This window comes from Ascaphus truei, chromosome 21 (genome assembly GCF_040206685.1).
Source record: "Ascaphus truei isolate aAscTru1 chromosome 21, aAscTru1.hap1, whole genome shotgun sequence".
Lineage (NCBI taxonomy): Eukaryota > Metazoa > Chordata > Amphibia > Anura > Ascaphidae > Ascaphus > Ascaphus truei.
In genome coordinates this window covers 21681714-21693755 of record NC_134503.1, presented here as the reverse complement: position 1 = coordinate 21693755, position 12042 = coordinate 21681714, and the positions used below count along the sequence as shown (strand labels likewise).

At 46.1% G+C, this 12042-nt stretch overlaps 1 protein-coding gene across 1 annotated transcript in view; it reads left to right on the top strand.

The window, feature by feature from the left end:
* The first annotated feature begins 1246 nt into the window (after window positions 1–1246).
* PTGS1 (prostaglandin-endoperoxide synthase 1) overlaps window positions 1247–12042 on the top strand; it is a 72235-nt gene continuing 61439 nt past the window's right edge. The window contains exons 1-2 of the mRNA XM_075579327.1: window positions 1247–1330; window positions 1409–1474. Coding sequence (XP_075435442.1) covers window positions 1324–1330; window positions 1409–1474 — 73 coding nt within the window. The 5' untranslated portion in view covers window positions 1247–1323. The remainder of the gene's footprint in view (window positions 1331–1408; window positions 1475–12042) is intronic.

Here is a 12042-nt window from a genome sequence, read left to right as displayed (position 1 = left end):
GTCACCGCACACACAGGTTCCTGCAGCTAGTCACCGCACACACAGGTTCCTGCAGCTAGTCACCGCACACACAGGTTCCTGCAGCTAGTCACAGCACACACAGGTTCCTGCAGCTAGTCACCGCACACACAGGTTCCTGCAGCTAGTCACCGCACACACAGGTTCCTGCAGCTAGTCACCGCACACACAGGTTCCTGCAGCTAGTCACCGCACACACAGGTTCCTGCAGCTAGTCACCGCACACACAGGTTCCTGCAGCTAGTCACGGCACACACAAGTTCCTGCAGCCAGTCACGACACACACAGGTTCCTGCAGCTAGTCCCTGCACACACAGGTTCCTGCAGCTAGTCACCGCACACACAGGTTCCTGCAGCTAGTCACAGCACACACAGGTTCCTGCAGCTAGTCACCGCACACACAGGTTCCTGCAGCTAGTCACCGCACACACAGGTTCCTGTAGCTAGTCACGGCACACACAGGTTCCTGCAGCTAGTCACGGCACACACAGGTTCCTGCAGCTAGTCACGGCACAGACAGGTTCCTGCAGCTAGTCCCTGCACACACAGGTTCCTGCAGCTAGTCACGACACACACAGGTTCCTGCAGCTAGTCACAGCACACACAGGTTCCTGCAGCTAGTCACAGCACACACAGGTTCCTGCAGCTAGTCCCTGCACACACAGGTTCCTGCAGCTAGTCCCTGCACACACAGGTTCCTGCAGCTTGTCACGGCACACACAGGTTCCTGCAGCTAGTCACGGCACACACAGGTTCCTGCAGCTAGTCACGGCACACACAGGTTCCTGCAGCTAGTCACGGCACACACAGGTTCCTGCAGCTAGTCACGGCACACACAGGTTCCTGCAGCTAGTCACGGCACACACAGGTTCCTGCAGCTAGTCACGGCACACACAGGTTCCTGCAGCTAGTCACGGCACACACAGGTTCCTGCAGCTAGTCACGGCACACACAGGTTCCTGCAGCTAGTCACGGCACACACAGGTTCCTGCAGCTAGTCACGGCACACACAGGTTCCTGCAGCTAGTCCCTGCACACACAGGTTCCTGCAGCTAGTCACCGCACACACAGGTTCCTGCAGCTAGTCACCGCACACACAGGTTCCTGCAGCTAGTCACCGCACACACAGGTTCCTGCAGCTACAAAGTTTCAGGCTGCTTATTCCTCTGCCAATCCTGTTGCTGGTGGTAGGTGGGTCCCGGGAGCAGGAGGAGGGGTAACTGCATGTGTCTGCTCTATAAGAAATGTGAATCAGCTCGAGGCACCATTCCTCCATGCAATAAATGACTGCACACGTACAGTACCATGGCTGGTAAATGTCCCACCTCTCCCTGCGTGTCCCCCCTCCCCGCTGTGTGTAGCGCTGCCTGACCTGTGCGTGTGATTGCAGGCATGGGACTCCCCGTGGTGTTTGTGGCTGTGACCCTCCTCCTGTCCTGGGACACTGGAAGTACTGGTCAGTCCTATTCTTCTCTCTCAGGGTATTTACACGGGGGGATGCCATGTACAGAATGCTAACGGAGATGAGAAACGTTTAGCTGAGATATATCATGTAATGTCATATAATATAATGTATAATGTAATGTGATATAATGCCATATAATATATAATGTATACATATCAAGTGATATAATGCCATATAATATATAATGTATACATATCATGTGATATAATGCCATATAATATATAATGTATACATATCATGTGATATAATGCCATATAATATATAATGTATAAATATAATGAATATACCATGTAATATAATGTATAATACCATGTGATATAATGCCATAACGTATAATATGTCATATAATGTAGTATAGTATAATATCATGTATATAATGTTACTTGGTATCCCCCCCCCCCCCCTCTGAGACCGGAGCCTTTATCCTGCTGTCTCCGCTTTCTGTTAATTACATCACAAAAGTTGCATAATTCCCCCATTCTCTTCGCTGAGCTGGTGCATAGCACGGGGGTGGTGGTGGTGGGGGTGGTGGTGGTGGGGGGGGGGGGGGGGGGGTATTCTGTATATGGGATCCTATATGGGATTTCCGATTTCCCCTTCTCGGAATTCGGGTTTGTACACGGGCTGCAAGCTGCAAAACGGCACTGAAAAGATAGAGACGGTCTGCAAATGCACCATTCCAGGCAATGGAGGTTATCAGACCCAAAAGCACAAAACCTATTGAAACCCCCACATCCCGACCCCCCCCCCCCCCCCATCCCCCGTATCAGGCTGAGTTATGGGGTATCCCCTCCCCACTTCAGTGAGTTATGGGGTATCCCCTCCCCCACTTAACGGTGAGTTATGGAGTATCTCCCCCTCTTCAGGTTGATTTTATGGGGTATCCTTCCCCCCCCCCATCCTTAGGCCCCTCCCACTGTGGGATATGGGGTGTTTGTGAGGTAAGTTGTAAATTGTAATTTCATTATAACTTGAAAAGTATAATTAGATTTCACATTTTGCCAGTATAAGATCTGCGCGTATAACATGCGCACCACATATATTATACGTGCGCTGAAAAGCTGTGCATAACCGTAGGCTGCGTCTCCCGTGCCGCGGACCGCGCTCATGCTTGTAGAGTTGGTGACGTCACCACTCTCGAGCATAAGCGTTCGGGTGTCGTCCGGCAACTGTTTCTGATAGCGCTAGTTGGGGGGTTGGGGGGGGGGCAAAACACTGACCGGCGCTGATTGCCTGAGGAGGTCATGTGACCCCTCGGCTGTCTCAGTCAATTTAATTTTTGTCTCGGCAAACGCATGGCACCACGTGAGCGTGGCCAGGCAAATTTAAATTTATGGCACGGTCAGCGACAGCGTGGACCCAGCCTTGTAGGGGTCCATGTCAAAATGGATTTGAAGCAAAAAGTGGCACTGTGTAATCATTTGCATGTCATTTCCCAGAATCCCTTGCTGCAGTGGAAGCACTGTATGCTGGGCAATTATGGTGAAAGGCAGGGTTGCCGACCTGTCTAAGACATGGAGATGAACACACAGTAATAAAATATATATATATATATATATATATTTCCATCGCCTGAACCGACAAGTTTGTTTTAGTGTGAAAAATCGCCCCGTACTCCTGCTAATTTCATGCTAGTTGCTTGGGCAGTTTGGCCGCTGGCCGCCAGTTTGAGAGTCCTTTGTTCTTTTTTTGAAGTCCCAGATTATAGTTGCCAACATTCCCAAATTTTTCCATGGGGCAACTGTTGCGGGTTACACGGCCGAGGACAGGCCTGACCTTTGGCAGCGGGACCCATCTTCCTGCAGTGTCGCATCTTGTCATCGTAATGTGGTGTGGCGTTGCCATGACAACGCATTGCTGCAGAAGGAAGGCTGCTGCGTTTAAGGTAAGACCCCCCCCCTGCGTATGTGCACACACTTGCACCTCCCCCCTGCTATCTCTTATTTTATTTATTTATAAAAGGTTTTACCAGGAAGCAATACATTGAGAGTTACCGCTCGTTTTCAAGAATGTCCTGGGCACAGAGCTATGATGACAAATACATTGTTACAAATACATAGTTACATAAGTGAACAAGGTATACATTATATACAAGGCATTGCATGCACAGTTAGAGATAATATATATTATAGGCGTATGTAACAGTTACAGACCAGGTTACATGTGAGAGCTTTAGTTTTGAAAGAACTTAGACTGGTGGCGGCTGTGAGAGTCTCTGGTAGATTGTTACAGTTTTGGGGGGCACGGTAAGAGGAGAAGGAGGAGCGGCCGGATACTTTGCTGAACCTTGGGACCATGAACAGTCTTTTGGAGTCAGATCTCAGGTGATAGGTGCTGCATGTGGTAGGGGTGAGGAGCTTGTTCAGGTAGCTGTGTAGCTTGCCCAGAAAGTATTTGAAGGCAAGACAGGAAAGGTGAACTTTGTGCCTAGACTCGAGTGATGACCAATCTAGTTCTTTGAGCATTTCGCAATGATGTGTGCTGTGGTTGCATTGGAGAACAAAACGGCATATTGAATTGTAGAGGATGTCAAGTTTGCTAAGGTGGGTTTGGGGTGCCAAGCCATATACATTGTCCCCCATAGTCGATAATTGGCATTAGCATCTGCTGTGCGATACGCTTTCTGACCAGCAGACTTAGGGTGGATTTGTTCCTGTAAAGTACCCCTAGTTTGGCATAGGTTTTGGATGTCAGGGTATCAATGTGCATCACAAATGTTAAATGGGAGTCAAACCATATGCCCAAGTATTTAAAACTAGTAACAGGAGTTAGGGTGGTATTAGCGTTGGTTCTGATCTGGAGCTCAGTCATTGGAATCTTTAAAAATTTAGCCTTGGTCCCAAATACAATTGTTACAGTCTTGTCAGTGTTTGTTTAAAAATAGTTTGTTTGGGAAAATCCAATTTTAAAGTCTCAAAGTCAGACTGAAGTATGTGTTCAAGGTCTGAGAGGATAGGGCTGTGTGCATATAAGATTGTCATCTGCATACATGTGTATTGAAGCTCCCTTACAAGCTGTAGGATGATCATTGATGAACACTGAGAAGAGTAGGGGGCCCAGAACAGATTCTTGCTGGACCCCACAGGTGATATCCAAGGGATTGGAGTTAGAGCCTGAGATAGACACATGTTGGCATATACCTGATGGATAGGAATGAAACCAGTTTAAAGCATGCTTCCCTATTCCAGAGCACTGGAGTTTAAGCAAGATAACATGATCAACAGTATCAAAAGCCTTTACAAAATCTAGGAATATTGTACCAGTGAGTTGTCCCCGTTCCATTCCACACTGGATCTCATTGCAAACTTTAAGCAGGGTAGTTACCGTGGAGTTTTTGGGGCAAAAGTCAGATTAGAATTGGCTAGGGAAATTTGTCTTGGTATAGTAATCGTTTAATTGGGAGTGAACAAATTTTCCCATGACTTTGGATAGTATTAGGAAAAGAGAGACTGATCTGTAGTTTGAGACAGTGTTTTTGTCCCCACTTCTGAAGATTGGGACAACTCTGGCAGTTTTCCAGGTCATAGGGTTATGGCCTGCAGACAGAATAGACTTGACTATGAAAGCAATTGGTTTGGCAATGGCTGGGGCACCAAGTCTTAGGAATTTAGATTGCAGTAAGTCAGGTCCACATTGGCTGCTTAGTTTTAATTTGTAGAGCGCTTGTGTAATCTCCTATTCGGATACTGGGAAAAATTGAAAATTGTGGGCAGTGTTGGGAAGGGGTGGGGCAATAGGGGTACTCTCAGAATGAGGTTCATGTTTGTGGTTTGGGTTGCGTTTCACTAATAAATTCGTAGCACAGCCCACAAAATAATCATTAAATGCATTTGCGATGTCAAAGTAATATCCTCCTTAGTGATATTACTTGGTTGTTGATGGTTAGGAGGCTGGAATATATTGTTGATAACCTTCCAGAAGTTAGCTAGGTTTGATGTATTCTGGTAAAGATTGTCAGAGTAATATTGTGCTTTTGCGTGCCTTGTTTGCCTTGTGCACATATTCTGCAGGCATCTGTAGTTTTTAAGATTCTTGGTAGTACCAGTTACTTTGTAGCTTTTCCACAAGGCATCCCTGAACTGGTAGAGTGCTATAAGGTCAGTTGCAAACCATGGGAGGTGGGCCCCCGGTACCCTTATTCTGCGTAGTCGAGCATGGGTATCACACAGTTTTAAGAACTCTGATTGGAAATAGTCGAGCGCAGAATCAGGGTTGGTAATTAAGTCAATTCTGTACCAAGGGCAGTTGGTAAGGTCAGTCAGAAGCTGTGGGTTAAAGTTTCTAAATGTTCTAGTGAGGAAAACTTTAGGGCTTGATTGGGGGGGTTTAATTTTCCTTACACAGTACACATGGTCACTGAAAATGGCAGGAAGGATGCCTCCCCTTCCCTGCTGCCTCGTGCCTCCCCCTTCCCTGCTATCTCTTACCCCTCCCCCAGCTACAGACACACCTCCCACCCCCCCCCCCTCCCTTGGGGTGAGCAGCGGTGCGGTCCTGCGCCGGTTCGGGGGCTCTTCAGCTCCCTCCTCCAGCTCTCCCCTCTCCTGTCAAGCAGAATTTGGATCCTGGCGACAGTAGGAGGGAGTACGGGGCCCCCCAAAGTTGTGGGTCCTAAGGCAAGCGCCATGCCTTAAAGACGGGAAAGAATGAAGGCTGTGTGAGTTGCTGATTTAAATAGTATAAATAAAAAATATTTTAACACCTTTTTATACACAGTACTGAAGTGGGGCATTGTAACAAGCATATACACCAGGTATATAACCTGGGAGCAGCAGCCATCTTGTACACTACCGGCATCCAAACCGAGAAGAGAAGTAGTATCAAATAATCTATGTATGGTTTGTACATACATACATACATACATACATACATACATACATACATACTGTGATGTCTGCATCACGTTGCAATATCTTGTGTCCCATATTAAGGCAGGAAACTCTCTGTACTTCTTTACACAGGGTTTATTTACAGGGTTTTAATAATACAATAACAGGTCCACCGTCTCTTTAGTGCAAAACAAATCATAAAAGATACACCTACTCCTATTCAGGAGTGACTACACAGCAGCTCCAACCCTTTCTAACTGGTCGCCACCAGCTAAGCTGGTTATCAGCCCAACACGTGTACTACTATATGTAAACCATATGAACAGTCTTGGGCACCTCAATATATTACTTGGCTCTTATCTGGTGGTGCGGGGGGGGCCTCGGATCCACGAGAGTTCAGAGAATCCTTCTTCTCTGTAGTTCCAATGTTCTGGACAGGACATCCCTGCTTCAGTGCTGTCTCGCGTCCTTCATTCTTCTTCCTGGGGTTAAAACACAGGCAATCCCAGCAGGCTCTGCGACCACCATCCAGTGAGTCTAGGGGACTGTGCCAGCCTCTTCCTGGCTGGGGAGAAGTCTCTCTAGGCCTTGTGGGCCTGAAGAATGGTACTTCTCTACGTCTTTGTATTTCAGTCATTTGAGTTTAGCGTTGAAGTTCAGCTTTTTACGTGTCACTTTTTGGAAAAGTTCTTGATCGTCCTGCTCTCTCTGCCTGTTCAGCCCAGACCCTAACCCCCTCTGTGATCTTGACCTGTAGTTCCTGAAGATACACCTCCATCTTTTTTCTCTTGTGCCCAGAGTCTCCCTTATCCTGCATTAGAGACTTGAATCTTATTGGTCAGCTCATTGCACTCACTCTTGTGAAGACCCTAATTCCGTGTCAATGGTGATGGCTTCTGGGGAACTTGTAGCCAGGATGACCTCAATTATTTGATTTCCAATGTTCTCTTCTGGAACATAATTTCCATTCCTGTCACTCAACAGAGGAGCAGCAGATTCTTCTGTGGGAGTCTGAACCTTCTCATCAATAAATTATTCCCTTTATACCTTTGTTGCCTGCAGGGCACGTAAAGGCTTAGCTAGTGCTTGCTCAGGTGGTTCAAACTTTGCAACCTCATTTTGCAGTGGAGCGGTGTCCCCAGCTGTCACCGTGCCCTTGTCTTCAGGGGCATTGGTCTCTGTGGGATACAGACACTTGGGCAGGGCCAATACTTTTTCCTGTAGAGAAGACACCTGTGCTTTACTGGTCCATGCCTCCTCATCAAGGGTCTTCTTCACATGAGGAACCTCCTGCTGGGCAGCAGTGAATTCCTATGTGTCCTCCAACTCAGTCTCCAGAGTCTTAAGCTCCTCACACCAGGTCATGTTTTTTTTTTTTTACATTTCTGGCCTGCAGCAAGTTTTATGCCTCAGCGAGAAACTTCTGTCTCTTGAGCACATCCTTCAATTCTCCTCTCAGGGCCTCCATCTCTTCAAGGTGCTCGCTCTGATCTCGCCTCCACCCATCTTCTATCATACACCGGAGCTCTGCAGATTTTGTCGCTAGGATCACCGCTGCCTCTGTTTTCCATGCCTCTTTCTCCTTGACGTACTGACTCTTGGGAATGGAACAGCCTCTCTGCTTCTCCATCTCTTGCTTCAGTCTCTGGACCTTCTCGTGATCCCTCTCATACAGAGTCACCTAGCATCTAGGCTACGCCTTCAGCGATTCCCTGGTAACGTCCAGCATGGCTTTCAGCTCCACGTGCTGCTCTGTGGTGACATACTGCGTACTCAGACGCTCCTGTATTTTGTGAGGAGCCTGGAAACGTTATTTCTGTAGTACTCGCTGCTTCTCCTTAGCATCTGTCTGATTCACCTTGGCCTCTTGCAGACTCACACACAGCTCTTGCAGCTTGCTCCACAGTCTGTGCTCTACTTGTGTGCGCTGCTCCAGGGAGACACGTTCTTTATGCAGCCTTCTTTATGCACTCTCCAGTGCTTCCTGCACTTCTAATTTTTCCGTGTAAATTCTTTCTTTACTATACAAAGGTTTACTCTAGCTTTGAACATCTTTCTGTGACATCTCATAATTCTGTTTCCAGTCAGCACTTGTTTGGGTCGACTCGCTCATTTTTCCGTTCATGGCAGTAACTGTAGCCTTTGTCATCCCAAGCTTAGTCGTCATTCCCGTGACGATTGCGCCAGGCGCTTTGGGCTGTAGCTCTTCTCTGGTCTTTTCTGACCCACGCCTTCCTGACCACATGGGGTAAAAAATTTCGGGCCCCATAGGAGTCGTCCTCCTCATCGTCATCATAATAATCATCATCCTCATCGTCATCCGGCCTGAAGGGACAGTGTTTGGTGTGGTCAGACACTTCATACCATAAACACATCTGCGGTTCCTTTTGTGGGGCCACGCAGGGATGCTCCTTCCTTAAAGGCATATTACACAGAAAACACATTATGTCCGCCATTTTCCCTTCCAGGTGTATTCTTGACCTCTGGAGGCGTTATTACCTCAATTCTTCACACCTTTCCTGGTGTATCCAGTAAGCACAACTAGTCATACACAGTGGGACAGACTTCACTCTCAGAATCTGTTATTCACTTCGGTTGGACGGCCATTTTAAATCCACGCATTTATTCTCAAAACCACAGTTTGTACTGCTCGGTGCCTTTTGGACTGCCCACATAAAACTCCACCAATTGTAATGTCTGCATCACATTGCAGTATCTTGTGTCCCATATTAAGGCGGGAAACTCTGTACTTTACACAGGGTTTATTTACAGGGGTTAAAAAATACAATAATAATGATATAATAACAGTCTCTTAAAAAAAGGTCCCAGGTAAGGACCAGAACGTTGTGCTAACCTCCTTTCCTACTGGGCACCTGGGCTACTACCCTTACCTTGTTTCTGACATCACAACATCATGTGACCCAGCGGAAGCGGCCAGAGACAAGGTAAGTGACATAGAGAGGTCTCGTGCTTTGCTCTGGCATTTAATTTAAATGCTTTGGGGAAGAGCGCAAGCCTCTGTAAGCGCCGCAAACCCCCCCCCCCCCCCCCCTGGTTTGCGCACCCCTGCACTGGACGAGCGGACGATCCCAGAAACTCCAAAAAATAGGGGCACTCACGGAAGTGTGGAAAATGTATCAAAGAACAATTTTATTATATGAACAGTGGACAGGACTTGCATCATAAAACTCTAAAAATACACAAAACATACCCTGTGAGTATACTGTATGCCCCTGGCTATTAATAATAAAGTGTCTGTGCGCATGAACAAAGTCTCAAACCGAGAACCACAAGTCAGTCACGTTGTGAGATGTAGATGGCTGTACCCGGGTAAGGTGGCTATAAAAGAGGTGTAACCGGCAGATAGCAGCTAATACAGCACTGACAAATAGCAATATATAACTGGAAAGACAATGATCCGAGCAGCAGAGCATGGACATCTGCAACCGCTCATTGATGTCGAATACATCGTTTGCCAAAAAGTATAAACTTTTAATCACGAAGGCGTCCAAAAAATTATCTGGCAGATCAAGATAATCAGTGGGCCGACGGCCGCCTGTTTGCTCCTGTTGTCTCACAGAGAAGCTCAGCCAGCTGACCCCTCAGCACGCTGACCGCTCAGCACGCCTCTGGTGGGGTTTCCCCTCCACTGATAACTCCACCGGATCATCATTATGCTGCGTTATCTCCGGATGATATGCCTGAGAGGAGGTCTGTATCTCTCCACTGCCGCTGTATATCTTGATCAGTCACAGCATTTTTTTTTTTAATGCCTTTGCGACAAAAAGTTTATGATTTTTGGCAATCTATGTATTTATCAATGAGCTGTTACTGATTTCTCCCCTGTCTCCGTGTGTTCACCTCACAGAAGGGAAACCTTTTTCTGGACTCTAGTTACATGTTAATTATTTGGCTATTTTGTTAGTGTTTTGGATGCATTTATTGTACAACATTTTTGACACTTTGTGCCTCTCATTCCAGTGCACACTTATATGTTTGAAATGGCAACATTTATACATTGCATCAGTTATCCGTTGCTTGTGCGGATGTCCATGCTCTGCTCGGATCATAGTATTTCCAGTTATATACACGCATTGCCATTTGTCAGTGCTGTATTAGCTGCTATCTGCCTGTTATACCACTTTTATAGCCACCTTACTTGGGTACATCCATCTACACCTCACAAGGTGACTTTGTAGACGCCCTTTTGACTTGTGGTTCTTGTCACGGGATACCTAATGCTTTTAACACCAAAATACCCGGATCCTTTGAGCAAAGCAAAAGATAAAATAAATTGTGATTTAGTTACAGACTGAACATACACAGCTTGATTTACAATTTCAACGAAAAATACACTTGCTAGTTACGATGTTAAGTCTTGTTACAGGATGGATCTTTCACTACATGATAAATCTTAGGTGAATCTCCATCCTGATGGGCTGCATAGGTTCTTATAGGGTTAACATTCCTATCTTTAAACTCTGCAGCCAACCTCTGCGTGGGAACCAAATATTCCCACCTATCCCAGAGCTGCGAGTACTGGGTAGCCTGGCACTGAGAGCTTCAGCATAGCAACTGGGCATGTGCGACAAACGCCATCTTTTCCCCACTTGTCATGCCAGACTCCCTGCCGGCTCAGTGCCTGAAAGTCTGGGCAGAGCAACTATTTGCCAGGATGCTTATTGAAATTCTCTCCCGTTCTCCCTCCTTGCTAACAACTGGGTAACCCTTCCATATCCTTGCTAACAAATGGTTAACACCTCCATATCCTGGACTGCCTTTGAAACTGGTCCTTTGACGCTTAGAGGGCGGAGTAGCTCCCTGTTTCCTATGCAAATGGATTTTTATCCATACTGAATTACTTCCTCTGATCATTACTTTAATAAAAATCGAAACCTTGGGGACTTTTATTCATCAATTTTTTATATACCTTTATAAAAATTGCGCTATAACCTTTTTAATGATTTTACCTGACCAGCACTCACAGCTAATCTCAGCGTGCTAGGACCTTCATAGCAGGAGTTAGCTAAAATCCGTTCACTGTGCTGCTACTGGGGTTTAAAACCATTTATTCTTTGCGCGGTTACAGGGAAACACTGCTACAGTAATACATTTCATAGTTAGGCACAGCATGATTCTCGCCACCTTATACCTGGTGGGAGATGCACATACATGTTTATTGAATGCACAGTGTTTTTGCCATTACTGGGCTGCAGAGCTGACAATCTACATTTCCCAATATAGCTCAAGTGCACCCAGCCGGGCCAAATACTTTTATTAATGAACACACACACATTCCCAGCTAGCTCAAACTCCTACACCCACCACATCATAAATATATATTTATGCCAAAATGAGTGCTACTGAGCGTGGCAAATGTATACAACAAAAGACAGGGGTGCCCAATGCTACATCAAATTGACAAAACATATATGGTAATAAGTATAAAGTTTAAATACTTAAATAATGGACAAGACTCACTGTAGTTGCTTCCCCTCATACAGAGGTAACAGGAAGGGTTCACAGGTTTAGTGTTAGGACCTGCATTTTTGGTTATACCTTGATGTTTGGTATGCAGGCTTACGACGCTTTGGCCAAAGGGTTTAACTAAATAACCAAGTTATTATTATTGAAGTATTTAAACTTTATACTTATTACCATATATGTTTTGTCAATTTGATGTAGCATTGGGCACCCCTTTCTTTTGTTGTATACTTTTATTAATGGCCT